At 45.0% G+C, this 24,406-nt stretch overlaps 1 protein-coding gene across 1 annotated transcript in view; it reads right to left on the bottom strand.

The window, feature by feature from the left end:
• The window catches only part of GAD2 (glutamate decarboxylase 2), a 74,356-nt gene extending 50,902 nt beyond the window's left edge, over positions 1-23,454 (bottom strand). Inside the window, exons 1-7 of the mRNA XM_032848953.1 lie at positions 22,623-23,454; positions 21,861-21,920; positions 21,515-21,664; positions 20,308-20,541; positions 15,525-15,615; positions 14,854-14,966; positions 10,825-10,940 (exon numbers count right to left, since the gene is read on the bottom strand). Of these exons, the coding sequence (XP_032704844.1) occupies positions 10,825-10,940; positions 14,854-14,966; positions 15,525-15,615; positions 20,308-20,541; positions 21,515-21,664; positions 21,861-21,920; positions 22,623-22,698 (840 nt within the window). The 5' untranslated portion in view covers positions 22,699-23,454. The remainder of the gene's footprint in view (positions 1-10,824; positions 10,941-14,853; positions 14,967-15,524; positions 15,616-20,307; positions 20,542-21,514; positions 21,665-21,860; positions 21,921-22,622) is intronic.
• Between the last annotated feature and the right edge of the window lie 952 nt (positions 23,455-24,406).

Below are 24,406 nucleotides of genomic sequence, written 5' to 3'. Positions count from 1 at the left end.
TGTTATTTTCTGGTTTCTGATACTAGTCATTCAAATGGGGGTGGAGCAATATCTCATTATGGTTTAGATTTGTATTTCCCTAATGATTAGTGACGTTGAGTATCTTTTTATTGGCCCTTTGTACATCATCTTTATAGAAATGTCTCTATGAGGGGCACCTGGGTGGCTCAGGTCATGATCCCAGGGTCCTCTGCTCATCAGGGAGCCTGCTTCTCCCTCCCTCTCTGCCTGCCTCTCTGCCTACTTGTGATCTCTGTCTGTCAAATAAATAAATAAAATCTTAAAAAAAAAAAAAAAAGAAATGTCTCTATGAGTCCTTTGCCCATTTTTGAATGGGTGGTTTTGTGGTGGTGGTTGTTGAACTCACCTGAGTTTCTGGGTGAAGATAACAAGACCCTGGGACTTTTCAATGGACCTGCCATCCCAACACACAGTAACCCGAGCCACTTTTACATATAAGACATAAAAACAAGCCAACTGCCTCCAGGAACTAGGTACTGTATGGTTTCCAGGCTTATATTTTCCTACCAAGAGATGACACGCAGTCTCTGTCAAGTTTAGTGAAACTGGGGGCACTCAAGTAAGAGAAGAAGTTCAGTCCAGCACTCTCTTCATCCCAGACTTGTTGGGGAGCTAATGCCGGTGCAGGTGATGGCTCGGCCTGAAGGAGGACCGGGGAGGAGGCACCAGTCCCCGGCTTGGGCAGGACGGTGTGCAGAGAAAGGCCACAGTGACAAGCCACCGCCAGATCTTCGTGCTTTTGGGTACAGAATCCCGGGTAGGATGCTGAATCTCAATGGCTGTAATCATGGGGTAATTTGGAGAGCTGAGAGAGGCTAACGTAAGCCCAGCTGTATGGCATCTGCCCAGCAGCCTCTTACTATTAACTACAGATCATTAAGCTGTCCAAAAGGAGGGCTGCTTCCTCAATTTACATCTCCAAAGGGTTGCTGACTGGAATTTTAAGTTAGCAGTCCAGAGTGTCCTCTCCCTGAATGCCCACTTTTGACTCATCTGAATTCTTAAATATGCAGCACAGGCACTGTTAACATGTGTATTTTTAGGGGATGTGTCTGATAAGCAAGAAGAAATCACATTTCTAACAGTGGCCAATAATGTGAACCAAGACACGAGGCACCGCCTAGAGGAGCTTAAAGGGCCCAGCGTAGCTGAGACGTGGTGAGAAGGGGACATTAGCTCATTTTACAAACTCAGAAAGACAAAGGAGACCATCCTTCCCGAGATACCTGGAAACTAGGAGAGAAAGCTTAACTGGGTTTGTAACGGTGAATGATAACAACAACAACAAACAGAAGTGTTCCCTCTTGCATGGTTAGCAGATCCCTGGGAGGCCCCCAGAAGAATGAGCTGGTTGGTGGGGGGCATCAGTGTGTCACTGCAGGGAGGGCACAGAACAGAGGAGCCAGCTGTCCACTGAGCAAGCACAAGGCCCCTCAGTGAATGAGCTTGAAAGCACTGCTCAAATCAAATGCACACAGAGACCAGACTTGAAAATTTCCTAAGCCAGACAAAAGCCAGTTTAGTCATACAAGCAAAGCTTAATTTAGCTTATTTTGCATGACAAATGAGGCTAACGACCTGGGTCACATCACGCTTATGCCTCTGAACATCATAACTGAAACTTAAATTCTTCCCCCAAACTGATAGGAGGTTACCACTAACCAATTCACTTTCATTGAAGAAAATTCTAATGTTGTTACCAATCCCTGTGAAGAATTAACCGTCCCTCCCTCTGAGCTCCCTAAGCTGCTTTATAACAAAATTCTCTGAGTCTCAAGCTTATGTTTTGGTTTCAGGGCTCCCAGTTTGCAAACTGCCTTTTTTTGGTGTGTGCACAATAAACCTTAACTAATTACTACCTCAGTGATTCCTTGGTTTTACTTCTGTCTCTGTTTCAGTCCTAAACTGCCAAATGGCAAATTGAGGCCAAGTAAGAGATCTGGCGCACCTGGTCAATGAGAGGCAGTAATCTTGTCTGGTCTTTAATGAGAAAGAATAGGGATGCTCAAATGAGGAGCAATTACCTAGGATAATTGATCACTGTAGCAAACGCCACACACTTAAAGAAAAACACAGGCCCAAAGAGAAAGCTTCAAGATGGGGAACAAAGGTGATATGAGGCATGAAAATAGAAGATCAGGGACCGAACACTGAGCCTGTTTACATTTTCGGGAAAGGGAGCAGGGAAATCACTAGATGTTATCCACAAATAGTAAGGACCATGGCAAGCAAGGAGCCAGAGGGTGGTGGTTGGGCGGGGGTGGGGGTGGGGGGTGGATAAAAAAGACACTACCTAATGAGGAAGAAACAGTGAAAACAGCTTCAATAGCCCGTCTCCGTGCTGGTGAGACAGCACAAGTGTAATCATTTTTAATCCTTGGCACCACGTTTAATGGAACTACTTGTTGATGAACCACAGCAGAGCAGCAGGCTGGAAGCTGAAGAGCCCAGAAACCGGCATCTGGAGAGAGCTCAGAGGATGCCTGCTTATGAGCAGAGGGCAATAGGGACATGTGGTGTCAAGGTGAGAGAAAAGGGATAGATGGCTCAGGGTGGCTTCAGAAGGTAAACTATGAACAAAAATTGAAAGCCATAGGGAGTCAGATGTGTCCCCAAATCATCAAGGCCCTGGTAATGATCAGTCATTCATCACTAGAATGGCTGGGGGTGCAGGGGTGCGCCTGGGTGGCTCAGTCAGTTAAGCGTCTGCCTTTAGCTCAGGTCATGATCTCAGGGTCCTGGGATCGAGCCCCACATTGGGCTCTCTCTCTCCTTCTCCCTCTCCCACTCCCCCTGCTTGTGCTCTCTCTCTCTCTCTGTCAAATAAATAAATAAAATCTTAAAAAAAAACCAAAACGGCTGGGGAATGAGTTAATGAATATCTCCTCCACCCTGATTTTGGAAAAATATTATTAGACTTGATAGAACCTAATGCTTATTTAGAACTAACTCGTATTTTTATTTGGGTAACAGATGTTAAAACCCATCTGATTTTTATTTTTTACTAAAGAAAAACTTTAAGGTTGATGGAAGATTAATTTCTCGATCTTTTTAACAATATCATAAGTAATCTAGATACAGGTTACATGATTCAGCTAACATTTGAAAGATGTGCAAATGACCATGGGGTTTTATGGTTATAAAATAATTGTCTTTACAAAGTAAGCAAGCTTTCTGGGCTTGAGGAGGATGAGATTATCCAGAGTAAGAATTCATGAGAATGAAAGCCCATAGGCTGAAGCAGGGGCAGGAGCTCCGTCATTCCATCTAGCCCTGTGACTGGGGTGGTGCATCCGCTGCTTGCTTCTGTAATGGAGACAATAAATCTGTCCTGTCTTTAGGGATGGTGAGAGAATGAGGGGAGCGGTGGAAAGCTCTGAGACAAACCACTCAGTCTCTCGACATGCTGGTTTCTCTTCCTCTATTGCAATTTAGATAAGCAGTTAAGTATCTGGATGTGACCATTGTTGGTCACATCCAGATACTTAACTGAGACACAGATTCAGCTGCCTGGTGGATCACAGGGCTTCGGGGAAAGCCTCTGCTAAGCCTGGAGACACAAAGGTTATTAAAACAGCCCTCAGTCTCTGGCTACCTCCCCTACCTTGTTTCCTGCCTCCCCTCCTCTTGCTTTCTCTACCTGATGGTACTGAACTCTCCAGTCTTTGGTGAGCTTGCTAAATTTGTTCCTCTCAGTCTTTGTATTTGCTATTCCATTTCTCGGAAAATCCTTTCCTCAGATATATATATATATATATATTTTTTTTTTTTTTAATTTAAAGATTTTATTTATTTATTTGACACAGAGAGAGATCACAAGTAGGCAGAGAGGCAGGCAGGGAGAGAGGAGGAAGCAGGCTCCCTGCCCAGCAGAGAGCCCAATGTGGGGCCTGATCCCAGGACCCTGGGATCATGACCTGAGCTGAAGGCAGAGGCTCAACCCACTGAGCCACCCAGGCGCCCCCTTCCCTCAGATATTTATGTGGCTCCCTCTCTCATTTGATGCAGGTCCCTGAGACTATATATCCTCTCCACAGAGACCTTACGACCATCTTGTCAAACAGCCCCCTTCTGCCCTATTCTCTTGTCAGCATGTGACATTAGAGTACATACTTGTTTATTATCTGTCCCCTACTAGAACATAGGTTCCATGAGGGCAAGGACTTTGGTGGTTGGTTTAGCAAATATTTATTATTAGCAAATATTGATTGAATTTGACAATATGCTTAGCAAGTCCAGAAAAATGTCCACTACTTATTGCCATCAATCTCTGGCCACAAATCCCAATACTGAGGTGTGGCTTTAGTAACTGGAGCCAATTGTGGGCTAAATAGACCCCAACACCCCTCATCTAAAGGCCACTATAAAAGCAAGTCCAGAGATCTTCTTGACACCCACCCCAAAAGGCCCAAGATGGGGTCCTTCCCAAGTAGGAAACAGCTATAGGCCCTTCTAGCCAAAGTAGCTGCTTTGGGGAAGAAGCAACTCATAACTTCAAAAGAAGAAAAAGGGCACACTAAGTTGGAAATCTCAGCTCTTCTCTCTTCTGGCATTCTGTCAAAAGCTCTGTCTTCTAGCCCTAAGGCCTATTGATTGTCCTTGGACTTGAACACCTTCGTGAATGGAGTGAATGAGGTGCGTGTAGAGATATAGAACAGAGATGAATGGGTGGGGGCTTACACATCAGGACCCCCAACAAATAGATCCTAAAGCCCACCAATGAATGAGTTGAAACCTGCTTCTTTGATCCCTCCACGTGCTTTGGACACCTCTCCCCACTCAGCGATATTAGGACTAACAGTCTTCTTCTTCTCCACACTTCTCCCACACATTCATTGATTTGCTCTCTATACATCCTGGAATTTGAGGAAAATGATAGCTTTTTCTGCCTTAGACAGACTGGTAGTCCTTGTCCTTGCTTTTATTCATCAAGTGGCCTTAAAAGAGCGTTCTGCTTTCTAAAGCATCTGATTTACAAAGAAGCTGGTACTCTGTGAGACCACTTCATTGATTTCTAATTATAATGATTTGGAGGATAGGGGATCCCCAAACCATGTTCTCAGAGACTGTGTGATACTGACGTGATATGGATCTGGTACAAGGCGTTTCTGGGAGGCTGCTACTTATTACTCATAGTTGTACAGTATAAAGTCACCCATTGTGAATTTGTGCCCTAAGTAAGTCCTAAAAGAATGGTGTGTACAAAGATTAAGTTGACATGAGGAGAGATCCAAGGATGATATCTGGTGACAAATGTGGACATCAGCACTGAGCATGAATTCAGTTATAGTGATCATTCAGTGTGGTCTCAAGGGCACTGAGAAGAGTGACTGTCCCCTTCAGACCCCCGTCCTTCCTTCCCCCACTCTACACTATGTGCCTCTTGAGAGCAGGCACTGGGTCTCTTCTGTTCACTGTTGTCTGCCCAGTGCCTGAAGCAATGCCTGGCACAGAGCATACTGAGTGAAGGTATAAAGAACACATCCCACTGGCCCATGGCCCCGTGGCCGCACGGTGCCTTCCTGCCTTGTGCCTTTGTCTCCTATTGCAATGGAAATGCCCCCCACAAGAGGCCACACCTAGGTTTTACCCATCACTTACGGGACTCTCAGGCTCTTTCCTGAGAGTAGGTCTTGATGGGATTGAATAGAAGGAGAAAATAACACAGGGGTGACGAGGGCCCTGAAATGAGCAGGAGGTGGGAATGCAGAGGCTAAAGGTGACCTGCATTTAGCTCACAATTTCACTTACTGAATTTCTGTCAGACGAAGCCTCTGTCTAATGGAGAGCATTACATGGGAGCTGTCTTTCCGAGCTGCCGGGGTCACTGTAAGTCCGTTGCTTTTTTTTTTTTTAAACGTTAAAAAACATCTGTTTTTGGAATGGAGCCCTCTCACGTAGCGTTGTGATATGAAAACCATCTTTCTAAACAATTATTACACTCATGGTACAAGTGGGCGGTGTAAGTGGGCGGAGGCCATGAGGGGTCTCAGCAGAACATCGGTGACTGGCTGTGAAGAGCGGAGTGAGTTGTGGTGATTTGCCTAAAAGATCCCACGACCTATTCTGATTATGAAGAACATTTTTCCTAGATGCAAATACGCTGTTTCACTGAGGCTATTTCTGGGAGAGCTTGTTGCACACAAAGAAATAAGAGGAATTTGTAGTGAAGCTTGTTTGGGCTTTCGAAGGATTCAAGCAGAGATGCGAATTATTCAGCCAGAGTCTTAACTTCCCTCTAAACCTAGTTTCAAGAAGGGACGCTAAACTCATCAGATTAATTTTTGCCAAGATCCTCTATTACTGAAGATTCGGTGACAAGGATGAGATTCCAGCAAAGAACGAGTATGGAATCAGACAATCTTTAAGATCCTTTCCAATTCTGATTTTTTGTGATTCCATATTGGGGAGGAAAATAGTCTTAAAACTCTTTACTCAGAGCTTAAACGCTATCTCTTGTTTCAACTCAGTGATAATATTTACTTCTTCTAATGTTCTTCGTAGCAACACCATTTATTTAATTTAGTCCTATTCAAAATTTCTAGAAAACTGTTGGATTTGAACAAATAGAAAAATGTAATAGCTTGAGCTCCTTATCAACAAAGAGAAACTTCTTGTCTGAGTTGGTGTCCAGAAAAGGGATCGGTAGCTTTTGGGGTGCAACAGAGATGGTGAGGGCCATTTAGTAAACAAAAGATGACCCTTCCCTTCCTCAGTGTGTGATGTTTCTCAATGTCATTTCCATCCCTATGGCTCTATACACATGCCAAGTTTTAAACTCAGTGCTCAGACTAGAAGAAAGGACAGTAACTTGACCTGGCTCAATAGATCAGGAAATTAAATTAGCACTAGAATAACAAACATGTGGAAAATAAGGTTTTAGCAAGGATGCTACAAGTGAATTTAGAGCAGCCAGCTAGAGTGGTGTAGAAGTCACCCAAGCCAGTAGTTGAAAGAACAGTGTTGGGATTGTCAGGAAACAGGCTCAAGGTCTGACTCTGCCACTGACTGGCTAAAAACCCTGGGCAAAGCATCTCCCACCTCTGGGATTTGGGTTCCTCATCTATAAGTAAGGTTGTGGGGTTTTAAAAAATTTTACTTAATATTTATGTAGCGTTTCCTACATCCCAGGAGCTGAGGCGAGTTGTTTTATAAGAGACTCTCATTTGATTCTCAAAAGTATTGGGCCTTGGAAACTCTCAAAGAGCTTTGAGAGAGACAATACTTGAAGCAGCTTCTGCCATAGCCTTTGGTCTTCCTTCCCTCCACTGGATCCCAAAGCAGCTTTCCCACTACTGTTTCTCCTTGCAGGTTAAGGGACTCAGGAATGAAACCACCATGCAAAGATGGAAATTGGCCTGGAGAAAAGGAATTTCATGACTTGATCATCTTTTTCAGCTTGTGAAGATCTATTTTTGGGGCTGGTGGAGTCAAGGTAATTGTAAAACTTGGAAAAATTAAGGAATTTATGGCAGGCCTGAAGCTGGAAACAATTACACTAAGTGATGAATGGAATGGAATGGAATGGCCCTGAGGTCTAGAACCCAGAAGGACCTAGATATAGAGATCATGTTACCTCTTAACCCAAATCTTCATGGGCAAGGCTACTTCAAGGGTTCATCTGTCCAGAATGGTTTAGATCAAGTGTTCAATGAGACATAGCAGTGCTTTAAATGAGCTCTAAATGTCCCCTCCAGTCCAGTCCTGTGAGATAATAAGTAAAGTTTTGTTGTTGTTGTTGTTGTTGTTTTGTTTTATTTTTAGTGAGGAGAGTAATAATTTAGCAACACAGTCACAGTACAAGAAAAGATCTTGGTGGAAATTTTACTTGGGAAGGTATAAAATGCCAAATTAATTGATGTGCTGTGGCATACAAGATGTTGTCATTGAATCTTTTGATTTGATTTCTACATAGGTAGTTGGGGCATGGACCTCACTGGCCTGGGAGTCAGGAAAACTATTTAATCCCGGCTCTACCTGCGGCCTTTTCATTAAAAAAATGCTAATAATAATCTCTGCTCTGCCTGTCCTACAAGAATGTTGTGAGAATCAAATGAGCTAATGTATATTGGAAGTGTGGTGGAAATAGTCAAATAGTTATAGGATATCAGGTATCATAAATTAGATATCATAAATTAGGATATCATAAATTAGAAAAAGAGTTCATCTGTCAAAAAATAGGTATAGAGGGGTGCCTGGGTGGCTCTGTGGGTTAAACCTCTGCCTTCAGCTCAGGTCATGATCTCAGGGTCCTGGGATCGAGCCCCACATCAGGCTCTCTGCTCTGTGGGGAGACTGCTTCCCCCTCCCCGTCTGCCTGCCTCTCTGCCTGCTTGTGATCTCTCTCTCTCTGTCAAATAAATAAAATCTTTAAAAAAATAGGTATAGAGTTAGAACCAATTGGTATTTTAGGAAAGGTTCATAATTCAAATGTTCTTTCATAATTATGTGCATGGATAAAGGTACAAGAAGGAGGAGGAAGAATGGAATGGCTGTTGTATAGCTGAATCACTTTTCTTTCACTTAGAAGTCAAGAATTAGCCTCTTAGTTTGCTGTAGCAAGAAATGGAGGCATAGCATAGAATTATTCTCAAACCACATGACCTGGGCTTTGTGAGCAAGGTTAAGTCAATTTCCATAAAGCTTGAGCCAAGAAATTCACACGAAACTAGAGAGCACAGGGCAGCTTTCTGGTTGACCAAACTCATTTCGGGTTATGCAAACAGCATGGAAGCCAAAAGAAGATGCTCAGTATAAGATCATCTGAGCTTTTTGAGACTGAGAATAGAGTAACATTTAACTATTTAGAGGTACAATAGTATAGGGAAATAGTAACTGGAAAAAATATATCATGGTTTTCTCTCCCGAGAAGCTGAAAAATGAAAATTATCTCATGGTGAGATACTGGCTTAATAGGTTGAACAATGCTCTTTCTGCAAAGATGTTCACATCCTAATCCTTGAAACCTAAGAATATGTTACCTTACATGGCAAAAGGGACTTTGAAGATGTGATTAAGCTAAGGGTCTTGGGTTGGGAGATTGTCCTAGGTTATGTGGATGGACCCAAAGTCATCACAAAGATCTTTGTGATAGGGGTAGGGAAGAGAGTCAGAACCAGAGAAGATGTGGTGATGGAAGCAGAGGTCCGGGAGAGAGAGATTTGAAGATGTTCAGCTACTGGTTTTGAATTGGAAGAAGGGGCTATGAACCAAGGCAGGCAGATGGCCTCTAGAAGGTAGAAAAAGCAAGGACATGGATTCTCCCCTACTGTCCCCAAAGGAACAGAGCATTGCCTGACCCATTATAGATTTCTGACTTCCAAAACTATAAGATAATAAATTTATGTTGGCTTACTCCATTAAGTTTGTGGTAATTTTTTAAGTAGCAATAGGAAAGCAGCAAATAGGAAAGCAAAGGCAGGTAATTTCAGGCTGTGAATGTCTCTGCTAAATTTGACCTCTGTAAGTTGAGGAAGGACAAAGGAACAAAACAAGAAAATGATAAAACATGACCAAAAACAGAATGCTGATGATAATTTGTTAACATAAATCACTAGTTTCTTTGAATCAATGGCTACTGCTATGGTTGTGAATTGTATTCACTGGTTTCTAGTTTGTACTTGCCCTTTGCTTCCTTGTTATGGACACACACACACACACACACACACACACACACATCACTTAAAGCAGAAAAATTAAAGTTGTATGGAGATGTGCCTTGACTCCCACTATAACTCCCTGCCTCTCCCCACTGATGTCTCTTTACAGGAATCTCTCATTTCCCTATAGACCCGTATACCCTCCCCATCCCCCATTTCCCCCACCATCAGAGGGCTTTTTGATCTTCTCTGAGACAACTCTTTCCCAGACCCTAGGCTACTCTGAGGCAGAGGTTGTGAAGGAAAAATCTCAGGAATTCCACGGCAGGTAATGCTTACTAACGCCTGACAAAAACAGCCTCTGGTTTATTGCAGGGCTGTGTGTTGGGAGAATTTGGAGCCAAGATGTTGCTCAAACAGCTACAAAGCGTAGCTTTGAGCTCGTGTGTGGTTTTATCTCTGCAAAGGAAGGAAAGCTGGAGGCCTAGCAGAGGGAAGCCATCTAGCTTGTGAACAGGGTGGGCCACTTTATTCAATGTGTCCTCAGAGGTAGGGAGAACGGCTTTAACTCTTTGAAAGCCATGGAAAGAATATGAAATACTATGCTGTGGCGCTCAGCTAGGAAGTCCCAGCTCTCAGGATCCTGACTGGCCAGCAGCCTAGCAGGACACAGGAGGCTGTAATGGGCTGAGACAGAACTGACCCGAAGATCAGATATGACAGATAGGACCTCTAGGCCATTTCTCCAGAGTGGTGAATCATCTGGTTAAGTCCACCAAAGATAAACATTAAATGGTGCAAGTCACCATTAAGATAGAACATCTGGTCAGAATTTTCATACAGAAAGATTGTTATCAGTGGGACACTCCGGAGATTTGAGTTATGTAGTCATGGCCTCAGTTGTCCAAATGAGTTCATAGTCACTCTGGCCTCTCCTCTCTTCCTTCCCCCACCCCCCACAACATTATTACAGAAAAATGATGTGTAGGAACTAGGAGTAAAACATCCTGCTTTCTCTTTGAGGGTTTTCCTACATTTCAAAGAGAAAGGGGTTTACCCCATTGTGCCACTCAACTGTTCTCTCCCCTCATTCTCTCCCAAGAAGTATCTACTCACTGGGGATAAAGCATTTCCAAATATGACTCTTTCCACTTGGGCTTTACAGACTGTAACTTTAAACTTGGAAAGAACAGAAACAACGTACATGCTCTGATGTGAAGGCAATGAGCCTGGGAACAGCAGCCATTCCTTTCTCCTTGACTTCTGGGAACATCTTAAAGCGTGCAATCAGCATGGCATACATGTTAGATATAGCGCCACCTAAAGGAAGTAACAGCAACACACAGTGACCTTTTGTAGTCCTTACCAACATCATTTCACATACAAGCACCATTCTTTATTTCCATTGACCTAGACTCCTCCTTGGACAGAGGGAAAGCCATATTTATTGGTTATTCTTTGAACTGAATCCTCAAACTCAGACTGAATCCTCAGGCTAGGAGGGTCAAGAGAAGGGAGCATCGGGCCAAACCATAGGACACATGCCACCCCTTTGTATCCCAGCTGAACAGAACTGCCAATTGATTCTGCTTTTGCTGGGACTCCTCTGAAGAGGTTCTTTAGAACTGAGAAATTGTTGCCTTCCTTTGCACCATGTGAACGTGGTCATTCTTCATTACGCCTGTGGAAATCTTATTTTTATCCTGATGGAGAAAACATTTCTTTTCATTTCAACTCAGGCAATGTCTTGTACTTGCACAAAGATAAGTCTGTTGTAGCTAATGGTGTGGACTGTTAATCCACAATTCTCACAGAATGAGGATAAACATCCAAGCCCATTTCATCATACTCATCTGTGCATTTCCCCAGAAATTCTTTCCACTCAAAGACATCACAGAAGTATAATTGTAATAGCTGAACAGAATCTTATTTCATAATGATAAGAAAACACAAAACTAAGGGAATTTTAAGTCTATGTTGAATTGCCTTTCCTTTGTCGTCCTAAGATTGTCAAGGATTTCATACCGTAACGTTTGTATCTTATAAGTAAGGTCTCCAGCAAAGAAAAGTGAGCTTTCCCCCAAGATTGTTGGAAAGTTTAGAATTTTTGCAACGTAAGATGAAGACAGGTTGTTGTGCATGCAAATGGAGATGACGACATGGAAACAGGGACATCATGAGGCAGAGTGAGGCCACTATCTCCTCCCTTCCCATAGGGGACACACTGGGCTTTGAGTTCCCTTCCCTTTGGGTGGCTGAGGAGCAGAGAGCTCTTTGTACCAAACTGAATGGCTCACATAGGGCCATGACTTTTGCCTCATGCACCCTGGGTCCTGAAGCAAGCAGGCAGCCTGGCCCTGGCTCTGTCTTCAGTCAGAATAAGGGTAATTTCTACATCTTCTGAACCCCAGAGACATGGGGCAAGCAGAATCCAGGTCAGGCCTGCTTTGAGCAGACACCTTGTCTACAAGGGCTGAGGTTGTAGGATGCTGCTGGGAAAGGGACCAGCTTTTAAAGGAAATTCCATTCCATCCTATGGTTTTTCAGTTTGGGCATGAGAACGGCTTGTTGGGCGGCGGGGGGCAGGGGTGTGTGCTGTTCTGTGCACTGCAGGGTGTTTAACAGCATCCCCGACTGTTATCCATTAGATGCTGCTAGTACTACCTGCCTCCTCCGCACCCCCGCCCAGCTGTGACAACTGAGAACTTCTCCATTCATGGCCAAATGTCCCCTAGGGGTACAAGAGCCCCAGCAGAGAAGCACTGTCCCAGTTGTTCTTGTGAGAGAGGCTGGGGAGAAAGGAGGCAGGAGAAAAAGGGGAAGATGAACACAAAGAAAACACGTCACATAGCACAGTTATTCAAGAACCTTCCAGCTCTACCTTGCCACTCCTCATTGTGTCTCCTCACTCCAATTATTCTCTGTCTAAAGATCCAGGAGCCCTGAGAGACATGAAGAAGATTCTGGATCGTTAGAGCAGACTGCTTTGTGCCACCCAGGCAGGAGGACAGATGCATCTTGAGAGGAAGGATGCAATAAACAAGCTCTGAATCATCAGGAAAATCCCGTTAGACAGGGAAAAGTTTGTGACTAAGCCAACATATCCTTTTCTTCTCCTTTGGTCCTTCATGACTTGCTGAGTAGTGAGGAATACTCCAGTAGTCTTCAGCTCCCAGGCATAGGTGACATCACATAAACAGATTTCTTCTAGAAGTTCCAGAGACCTTTCCATGAAGCCTCTGGATGTTATAGACGGAGGTGTAAAGTAAAATGAGCTGAGCTATGTATTCAAGTCACAGACCTAAATCTCTGTGTTTAGTCCCAGGCAATAGGACTTTCAGATCTCAGGCACATACGAGGTATGATTTCTCCTATCCCGACTCCTTAAATGGGAAGACCCTATATCCTAGGAGTAAGGCTGGAGACTACCTAGAAAGGCATCCATTTGCAAGTGAGGATGCTATAATCCATCTCTCCTCTGTAATGCAGAGGTATATGTAATGCAGAAACAGGTTGCCAATGGCCTTTTCTTCTGTCCCCTCCCCACTTTGCAATGTCTACATTATACTTAGCATGACGTCAGTGGCTTCCATTTTGACATGAGAGGATATGGATCTTTAGGCTCCAAGGAAGAAGCCCCATGATCAAGGTTAAGTCTTTCCACATGATCATCTTCTGTCATTGATAGGGGCATCCATACTTAGCAGAACTGCCAAAGAGGGTTCTTTCTCTGGGTGTATATTTTCCGGGGCAAGAGGGTTCCAAGAACAGCTAAATTAGGTCTGGCCCAAGCCCCCTTAGCCAAGCTTTCAGGGTTGGCAGGAGCAGCTGTTCTCTTGTCTCTCCTGGGGACCACTAAAGAGAGCTCAGAATGCTCAATCACATAACCAACCTTGTAAGAGGAAGAATAGAATAGAAACAATGCTGGTCTTTGAACACTACCTAATTCCTCATGAAAAATACCTTAAGAGCCTCAGTTCCAGACAATGATGACAAAGTTCCCTCCATGGGGAATGGTTTTCCAAAGGAGAACTGAGTTCCCTTACAAAATAAAGGCTAGCTTTAAATTCATCACAGCTGGTGTTTGATGGAAAAAAAAAAAAGGCTAATTTTCCCTTCCATTTAACTAACATGTTTTCCTTCAGCACCTGAAAAATGGTGTTGTATCTTTAAAAGCATAAAATATAATAGCAGATCTAAGCTTGTAGGTAAGGCTGCTTAATTTAAGCCCTACCCTTGAGGCCACTGTTGCCTGCCTATCATTTCTTCTTTCAACCTGTTCTTTATTTTCTCTCTCCCTCATAATCCACTTGTCTCTGTGGGTTTGTGGAAGGGACATCCTGACATGGCCCTTGCTAACATAATGGCAGGTGTGGCTGTGGCCACAGGTCCAGTCTCCATGCATGGAGCACCGGCCCCATTCTGATGATCCTCTCCTGCCACTGATTAGGTGATGGTCTGCGCACCAGGTTTATTTTCCACGGGTCAGTGACTCTCCCTCCCAACCACCTTTCTAACTTCTATTTCTTCTCTGCGTCAAAACCAAGGTCACATACAGATCCGGAACCAAGGGCAAGGCTTTTTTTGTCAGGTTGATTCTCTTGGCTGCAAGAGGTGTGAACAATGGAGTTTAGAATCCAGTGGCTGGTGATAAAAAGCAGGATGCAAGAAGGGAAGGCGAGAGAAGCCTCTGGAAGGAATCAACACCCTCCTTTTCAGCTTTAAGAAATGGTTTCCCAAGTCACTCTCTGCCCTCCTTGAAATTGATGTAAATCAGCTTCTCTGGTTGTTACTTGAAAGGGACAGAGTACCTACGCTCTATTACATAGCTGTGCCTCATAATGCATCCCAAAACAGAGAAGGCTTTATTAAATGAGGCTACCCTTTCACTAATTGTGGGAAGAGTTTCAGAGAGTGAATTCCCTTACGAGGAATCTTTATTCTTCTGTTCTTCATGATCCACACATCTTCTAGATAGGATCACAGTAGAAAGACTGGGTAAATTTCTACCTGTTTATCCTCTTTCTGAACACAAATAACTATTGCTCAAGCATGGGGAGTTGGCTTGGAAGCATGGCCAATGGTCATGTATTATCACACTCATGCTTTTGATCAACATAACCTATTTAACATAAGCAGAAATAGAGACTAGGTATTTAATCGCTCCTGTGTTCATAATGAGGCAGTGCATATCAGAAGAAAAAATACAAAGAAAGGTTGAAATATCATATACCAGGAGAAAATATCCCGTCGCCAGAGCCCCCTGGCCAGCCAATGATTTCTCTCATTTTCTTTAGCGTGACATATTCCAAGAGCACAAAGACTGGAGCAATTTCATAGGTGAACCTGAAATGTAGTAATGGCCACATTTTATGTATGTATATAACTCAAAGAAATACTTCATTGTTACAACATCTATAGAACTACTGTACATCCCTTTTCAAACTCTACATTCACAAAGGTTTTGATTATAACATTGAACAGAGAGAAAATTATGTCTTCTTAAAGGTTGCCCATTTTTCTATATTCCTAAAGTCAAGAGCTTAATGCTCAAGGGTCATTTTTCATATTGAATAAATAAAGAACATTACAGAGTAATACTATTTAAAAGACATCATCTGGTCCCGTTTCTTGTTTGCATTATACATAATTATAAATCCAAAATGCCAAAGAAAGTGCCTTTTGTGTTTGAAAAATGTTATATAACTTTGATTGCATGAAAGATACATCAGGACTCTTTTAAGTTAAAGTGAACACCCATATACTTCTGAAGTTTGTATCACTATGTTAGGGGCTACCTAATTAAAAAGAGATTTTCACATGAGAAGTAGAATAAAGACCACGAAATCTCACTAATAATTATCCTGGATTTAAAAAAAAAACACCCCATATTTAATGACTTACATGTTCGTGTTTGCTGTTGATGTCAGCCAGTCTGCTGCTAATCCAACCATATCCAGTCCAGTGGAAAGTTGATTAAAATATCTGGGATGCCCTGAATATAATGGAAAACCAGAATCAGGACTGCATCCAGTGAAACTAAATGCCTCTCAAACACAGGATCGCCCTAGCTAAAGAACCTTGAAATATCCTTCAGTAATAGGAAATCCATATTCAGAAACCCATCATGTGCGTGTGTGTGTGTGTGTGTGCGCGCGCGTGTGTAGGTGCGTTCACACAGACACACCCAAAAGGAGCATTTCATCTAACAAGAGGGACTATTTTGGGTTTTGGTATTTCTTAAAACACACTCTTAAAAAAACTTCCCCTAAACATTATCCTATTAAAAAAAAATAACAAGTGGGGTTTGCAATGCTTATGCTAGTTTATTTCTTAGCATCCCTTCAATACATTTGCAAACTAAACATGCTCATGTAATCCAAAGCTATTCTTGCTTACACTCGTGCTGCTAAAAATCCTTTTTTGTTGAAGTTGTTCTGGGAATCAGTCATAGCATGACATCCGCCAGGCATGCCAATATTCGTAATGATATCAGTGACAAATGACTGATGATTACAAAAGACAAGGCAAAAATGGGAACATAAGACACTCTGTTGAGTGATTTGTCCTGGATTCAAAAGGTGATGATTGCCTATAGAGGGCATGGGCAAATCTAATTCTTGTTGATTCTTTTCGGTCCAAATATTTGATTACAAACAACAGAACTCCTTCACAGTTGTGATTTAAAATAAAGCGGGATACAGTCAACATCACTGCCTTGTCAACAAGATACATGAAGATATATTCAATGGGCTGATGAGTCCATTAGCAAGGCTTATCTAATTAACTTCTAGATTTCTCTGAAACTCTCTAAAGGAGTTGACATCCAAATACTCCCGAGGCTATTATTTTAAATGTGATTGTAAATACCTCATTAGAATTCCATTCCTTGTCTTGCCCCATAAAAGCCTATCTCTAAATCTGTGATTTGCTTGGCAGCAAAAATTTTAGAAGATGATCAATTATGGAAATAGCATCTGATAAGAAGGCGGCCTCCACTTATGGACACCTGTGTGAAGCCCGGGGATGACGGTCTCTCAGGCCAGCATGGGAGGAACAAGATAAAGGAAAGCAATGGGGAAAGCAGGGACAAAAGTCAATACAGAGCTTATCTGTAGGACTGGAGTGCTCTTATCAGCCTCCGGCTAGTGGCTACACAATTAGACACTGAGAAAAGATAGGAGCTGGAAAAGGGCGCATTTCAAAGAGACTGGGATTTGTGTGGCTCTCACTCACTCTCAGGCATTGTTTTGTCTCCTTGTGGCTGTGCACAGTGCCTTTCTACCTTTTCGCTTTTTACCAGGCCCTCTGATGCTGACCCTGTCAATTTATGTATCCAGGGAAAGTGAGAAAGCTGCCGCCCGGGGGCCGTGGTCTGGAACAGCTCTCCCCTGTCTCTGCCTCATTGACTCCCCATTTCATTAGAGCTCACAGCTGAAATCACAGCCGCTTCTCCCTCCCGATGCCCCTTCATTTCTCTTTTCCTAAGCCATATCTTTAAAGCGAGGAAATTAATAAAGATTAGCAAATCAATCCATTAATCTACTCTCCCAATTCATATGCATTTTCTGGATGAATGTGGCATCTATTATCACACGCTATTTAACACTCTGGAAACTTTGGCATGAAAACCTCTGCAAAAAAAAAAAAAAAAAAGCGAGAGAGAGAGAGGGAGAGAGAGAGAAATTCCAAGGTGTGTGTCCAGCCCCAGGATATCAAAAGGCCAATCCATCCTGCTACCTGCCACTGGAAAACTGGGAAGTAAGTTTGTGGCTTCCATGGCTTGACTCCCTTCACTATTTATTTGATCTCGATCTCCCATGGCACCTGAATCTCTCGTGCTTCAAATTTTTCGTTCATTGACGGTGATGTGAAAAAAAATGGAGGGAGATAGTTTGACAGGTTAGAACAACATGTCCTCTTGATTTCTGCAGGAGTATGCTGCAGAAATACTCTATTTGCTCCCTCCCCGTGACTCCCCGCAGGCTGCCGGCGAATCCGGGCAGGGCTCTCCGAGAGAAAGGGTGTGAGAGACCTGCCTTGGAGGCTGCCTGCCGTCCCAGCCGTCCTGGGCATCCAGCTGCCGCCGCCGCCGCCGCCCGCCCCGGCCCGGGGTTGGCGGCCATGCGCAGCAAGGAGGAAACGTGAGATTAGAGCCGCTCACGCCTCTGGAACGCTCCCCACAGATTAGCAAATGAGCCGCGAAGGCTGCACAGCCTCGGCCAACAACCAGCCCCTGGCGGCCCTGACCCTCTTGTCCACCATCAGCTGGGGAGGTCTACAGAGTCGGTCCAAACTGCTGTGTACCCGCAGCACGCACCCAAGGATGGCCTCATTTATCGATGCTTCCATTTCTTTGTCTGATGGCTCCGTTAAAAGACTCAAGACATTAACCCCTGCGCTCCAACCCCCCTACCACTACCAAGTCCAATGGGCCCTGAAAATGTTAATTATTCCAGAATTCTATCATTCTCTGCAGTTTTCAGTTTTCTGTTCCAACTGTTCTTACAGACGTAATTTTAACCACACATGAAGACTGTCGTTTGCAAGTATCTTCCCCACTGCCCTTCACTCCTCTCTGAGCTTGGAGCCCAAGTGGAAATTAGATTACGGACTCCTTGGTAGAAAGCAGGTGCTAATGTATTTTATAAAAACATCTCCTGAGGAGAACTAAAATGCCTAATGGTCACAGAGATGGTAACAACTTTACAGACCCTAAATAGGGCTAGTGGTCAAATACTAGTTATAGCATAAAAACCTGTAAACTTGCCAGTCAAAAAGAGGTGGCCGGTGTTAATTCTTTGAACTGCTATTTGGGGGTGGAACAGGGAAGACCAGAAGACTACATATGTTATGAATAATATTGATATTGATGCTTAGAAATCCAACTTCATCCCATTTTCCTCTGAACTTTAAATAAAATGCATTAGAACTACATTTGACCAACAGTTTCACAAAGGATTATGGCAAAATCTAAGAACTGAATGGCCCCATCTTCTCCTGATGCTAAATGAAGCATTGACGGACAGAACTATCACTTTCATTGACTTGCAATTCCCATTATCTTAACTCTTTAAATTACATGTCAGACATCACCAGCTTTTAAGGATGAAGATGTAAAACATTTTTATAGGTTCTTTTCAGTTTGGTAGCAATAAAAAAATAGGTAGCAACCTACTATTATCATATTGAAATATTAGGGTAGAGGAATGGGTCAAACAAAAATGAATTAAAGGCACTGTTCAGGTTTGCACCCACAGATACATCAAAAGCTGGGAGGAAGAACATCTGTAATGCCTTGTATATACATCGTGTGGAGTCTCTGTGAACATAATTGAGAATGATAACTAATAAGCCTTCAAAATTCATACTCCACAGACCAAGTGTGATCAAAATCACCAAGTTTAACTCCTTTCCCTATGTACCTAGTTCTAAGTCTATAGTCCCACAGAAGCGGATACGAATAATGCAGCAGATCGATTTCCCTAGGCTGCTTCTTTGCATACTTTTCCTCTCTGTTGGTATGACAAATAGAAAAACAAAACCCAAAAAAGTAGCTAAATGTCACACAGCAAACATTTGTAAAATGCTTGTTGTTGATGCGAGCAATATGATAATTCATTAACCAAAGAAATGGCAACATAAAAAGATCAAGTTCCTATGGGAATTAATATTCATGTGACATTTTTATTTGCCAGGAGATCTTTTTTAAGGCTACAAATCAATTTAGAGCCACAAGGTATTCTATCCCTTGTGGTATTCATTCATACTTAGTTTTATTGCTTTAAGGAAGTGTAGTGGTACCATGCATCAGCATGGTTAGAGACAAGGCAGGAAAAGAAGGGGTAGTCGTGATCTGGGGAGACAAACAGCTGATTTTTGCATAGATAAACTGAAAGCTTAGAATGTGCCCAAATAAATGTTACACCTGGGGCTGCAAAATGAATAGCGTATGAAGACTACTGTGAAAAAAAAGCAATAAATACAAAATACATTTTAAAATAAGGATAAGGATACTTGATTCCCCTCCCCCACCCATTTTCTTCATTTTATATTCAGAATGGCTACGAAGCACACACACATCCTTGTATATAACACGGTTGAATAGTTAAGCTAGTTTGTATTGTGATTTCTTTTGTGGACATTTCTTTTAAAAAAGGAGAAAACCTGGGGTTTGAATCTGAGGTCCTGGCCATTTGAGACAATGCCAAATTATTGTCTCTCTGTAGCGATAATTACATAGAATGGTTTGTCCAATGTCTGACCATTCCTACTCCGTGGAAATGACTAGCACTACACTAGTATTGGGCTTCTGTTTGGATCATGCCTTTTGAGCTTTCATTTCTATATTCCCTTTCTGTCTCCATTTTGGGTCACTTCTACTGGCCTCTGCTGACAAATGGTTGCTTCTACATCAGTGGTTAATCTCCACGGCCAAATGCATGCAATGTAAAATCTGATGATTTATACTTGATACATTTATAATGTTTCTGATATTATCAACTTCAAAAACATCAATAGTAAAGGGTGCCTTTGCTTTATAGCATTCTAATAATGACTTTTTTAATTGATGAAAATAACTCTGTAAATTTGAAAATACCAGTAACGCCAAAACAGAAAACATTTTTATATAAAATAAAAATTGTAAAAGGAAAAAAGAGCTTTATTATTTTTGACTGGACAATACCTGTTTTAATTGCATATTTTAGAGTCGTTTGGCAATGCATCAAAATTTCCTCCAAATTTTGTGGTTGGTCTGCCAATTCCCAGTTATACTCTTGAAGGAGCTCATTAGGATAATGGAAATCAATCACTTTGGTTGATCTATCGAAACTTTTCACCACATACTGAAGCAAAATGTCCATAACGTCTTGCAGAAACGCCAAAGTGGGCCTTTCTCCATCACATGCTGGCAGCAGGTCTAAAGAATGGAATAAAAAATGCCACATTTTAATTTTACCGTGAAAATATCCAGGCAAGATCTTGATTCGGCAATTTCTCTTTGGATTGAGAGATGTTGTGCTTTAAAAATCTGGAAACGCAGAGCGTTTTCTTTAAAGGGGAGGTATTTTTCAAAGACGAAGGAAAAAGAGAAATTGCGGTTTCTCCCCCCCACCGCAAATTAATTCTTGCATTTCAATCGACAACGTGTTGTTTGCTTTCTTTTTAAAAAGACTATGCCTCCATTCATCTGTTTCACAGGGGTCCGTCCAAATGTTATATCTCAGTAAATCATCTTAAACGATTATGGAAATACGTCACATCAGAAATGTTTGAGGATTGCCTTTGGGCAAATCAGGCAAAGTGGAGCATGCAATGTTAGGATCTCTGACCCATTAAGATGGCTCGCTATTTCCTAAGTCTCTGTGTGTGTGTGTGTGTGTGTGTGTGCGCGCGCTCGCGCGCTCATTTAGGTGACTGGGTGTGTAAACACAGAGGAGTAAAACCCCGCACAGGTCTCACGTGAATGTAATAGTTTCCCTGTGAAACTGCATCTATGAATTACTCTTGCGATCTAAAGACCTAGAACGTCTCAGCAACCAAGTCCCATTCGTTTCAGCGGCCACCAAGAAGCCGACCTCGAGGTTCAGCGCGCGCGGGGACCTCCGCCAAACGCAAACCCAAGGGCGGCTCTGGGACTAGAGCGCCGAGGCCCTAGAGTCCCCTTGGGACGCCCGCGCCCAACGCTGCGCATAGGCCGGGGTTGGGGCTCAGATGAAGGGACAGGCACAGTGTTTCTCGCTTACAGCTGAAGATTCACCCAAGGTCCGTCCGCCTCCGCCGTGATTCTCGACGACTCGGGTCAGGGCCCTGGCCCTGGGTCCCTTTTCGTCGCGGTGGGTGGGGCTGTGCGAGGGACAGTGGTTCCCGGGGACCCCACGAAGCGCATTTACCTGTTGCATGTAGAAACGCATAGTTGACGTCCGCTTTGGGGCAGCTGCAAGGCTTCTGATTACAAGCGCAGGCGGCCTTCCGGGAGGGGGCCCGCGGGGGCTGGCTCCCGCCACTCTCCGAGGGCTTCTCGGCGTCTCCGTAGAGCAGGGCTAGGCAAACACAACGAGAGCGCTGGTCAGCCGGCTGCCGACCCCGGGTCCCTCGCCCCTGCCTATCCTCGGCCAAGAAACCTCAGCTCCGCTGTTGGGGATGCGGAGGTGAGAAGGTGACATTGCCCCGCGGGACCCAGAGGCGACTGACTGGCCGTGTTCGGTTCCCTCCCCCCCTCATGAGCAGGGCACTCACCGCACAGCTTGTTTCCGATGCCGCCTGTGAACTTCTGAGCCACCTGACACCAGGCTCTCGCTGCAAGGAAAGACAGGTAGGAGGACAGCGAGGCAGAAAGAGAACGGCAGACGTGTGAAATTTCGTTCTACGGGAACAAACGCACTAAAGCCGGGGTGGGGAAAAGGGCGGCCGGGAGCTGCGCACAGAAGACAGGTGCAGGAGGGGCGCGGCAGCCAGGCGGCCCGGCCCAGCCCGACCTTACGTTCGCTGATTTGTTTTCAAGAGAAGCCCAGACTCCAGCCCTTTGCACTTGCCTTCCAGGTGCCAATAGGAACGTTCAGGCAAACCCCCCTTCCTGCCTTGCGAGTTTTCCTAGATATCGAAGCTGTCCATTTTCCTCGCAGGCTCTCCTTCCAGCCCAAGAATTCTCTCCCATTTTCCCCCTTTTCCCACAGCCACTCTATCCCTCTACAGGGTCCAGACACCAAGATGGTGGGAGTGCCCCAGGCCCACGGAATTCTGGTTTCGAGGAGACGCCTCTGTGTTTGGGGGGCTCTCCCAAACTTCACTGAAAGGAGTCTGAGATTCTTAGGCGTCTTTCGCAAGAGATAAGGGCATGTGAGGTTTTGGTCTCTTGGGACATCAGGGACCTACAGCGAGGGCAGGGCGAAGTGTCCGAAGTTTCCTGTTGCAGATGGAAAAACCTCCTTCGTCTTCCCTAGCACTGCAAACCCCAGTCCACCCGCAAAGCTCTCCTGGAGCAGATCCTTGTTCCCCTACCTGTGCCGGGGTTCTCGGGATCCCCGGAGCCATCTTCAGACCCGAAGGACCAAAAGCCGGAGCCCGGAGATGCCATCAGCGCTGTGCGACTGGAGCGGGTCGCCTCCGAGTGCGAACTGTCGGCGAGCTGCCCTCGGCTCGGCTCGCTCTGCGCGCGCGTGCGTGAGTGTGGCGGGAGGAGGGTACCGTGTGGGGACCCGCGCGGCCGTGCGGCAGAGGGTGGGTGTCACACAGGGACAGGAAACGTGCGTGTCTGCGTGTTAGTGCGTGTATGTGTTCTGGGGTTAGGGCTTAGAGACGTGGCTGAGGTGAGATAGGGAGGGAGACCGAAGGGTCCGCGCCGCAGGGATATGGGAAAGCGCCGAGCGCCCGAACTGCTTTTGAAGGGGAAGGAGTCCAATCCGGATGGATGAGGGGGCGGCGGAGAGAAAAAAAAAAAAAAATGGGAGCGGGAGGATGCGAGGCAGACGGTGCTCACGAGCTGGAGTCAGAGCGTGTGGGTGGGAGGCGTGCAGGGGAGCCCCTGGGGAGCGCTAGCCGCAAGCCTGCAGACAGCCCCCGCGGGTCCGGGAGCGCTGTCCAGAGTGCTAACGCGGCCGCCTGCGCGCGGCTTCAGCGAGGGGTAGACCAGACAGACCTTGGCGAGGCGGAGCCGGTGGCCGAACCGAGTCACACACAGGCATCGATTGGCGTATTGTTTGAGATCTGGCTCCTGCTGCCGGGAAGGAGGCGCGATTTCCGCGCCGCCTTCCTCCAAGACGGTGCTGAGGTCGCTGTGACCTCGAGAGTCCCGGCGGCTGGGCTGGAATCAGGAGCGGTTCGTGAGCTTGGGGAGGGGACGGTGGGGGAAGGGCGCCTACGCACTGAAAGCCTCATCTCAGCTCCTGAGTGGAGCCTGACGCCTTCCTACTGAGCCGCGCGGTGCTCAGGAGCGCGTCATTCCCGTGCTTCGGGGAGAGCGGTCGCCGAACCCACCGTCCAGGATCTGAGTGACGGCTGGGAGAAAGACTGCTGATTGAGGCAATTAAAATCCATGCAGGAGCCTATCACCGAGGACCTGGGCTGCGGAAAAAAAATAAATAAAACGAATGGAAACTTCTTGGAGGGGGGCGAGGGAAAACTACTAGAATCAGCAGGCAGGATTGACAGCTGATAGGGTCAGCTGATCGGGTCATTTGGTGACCTTGGCCCGCGGAGGCGTGGAAGGGTTTGCTGCTTCCGTATGACCGGAATCGACGTGTGCGTGGGACGCATGTACAGTTTCCAGCTAAGCAATCTGAGCTTTCCAAATTCAAGGCGGAAAGAAGGCATCGTCTGCTGGGCCTCAAGTCTGCAGGCCTCAAATTGATCATCTCCTCCCCACCCCCAACCCCTCCGGGAATCTTCACGATAGCGGGGGGAGGGTAGTGGGGGCGGCGAGATTCACTATTTCTGAGGCCTGGTGGGAAGGGGTTTCTTCTCTTCTGATAAAGTCAGAATCGCGACTCTCGTACAATATCCTTTACGTTAAAAGCTGTTAAACAAAGGGAAGACGCCCTGAGACATTTGGGGCGCGTTGAGTTCGCGCTGCTTCTCTTGGTAGCGGAGATCAGCGTCACGCACATCTTGCGGCTTCTGGGCTCTGAGAGACAGGCCGAGGAAGACCCTGGAAAGGCTGCGTCCTGCCTTCCGCCGCGTGCATTCCCTTGAGCGAACGTTTTTCATTTCCATTCTGTTCAGAAGCCCTCATTTCTCTGCTCTCCTCAATCAAGTTACCAAAGCCGCTGCCAAAGCAGAGACTCACG

This window comes from Lontra canadensis, unplaced genomic scaffold (genome assembly GCF_010015895.1).
Source record: "Lontra canadensis isolate GAN:19392208 unplaced genomic scaffold, GSC_riverotter_1.0 scaffold215, whole genome shotgun sequence".
In the NCBI taxonomy this organism is placed as follows: domain Eukaryota; kingdom Metazoa; phylum Chordata; class Mammalia; order Carnivora; family Mustelidae; genus Lontra; species Lontra canadensis.
This window is presented reverse-complemented; position numbering and strand designations above follow the sequence as displayed.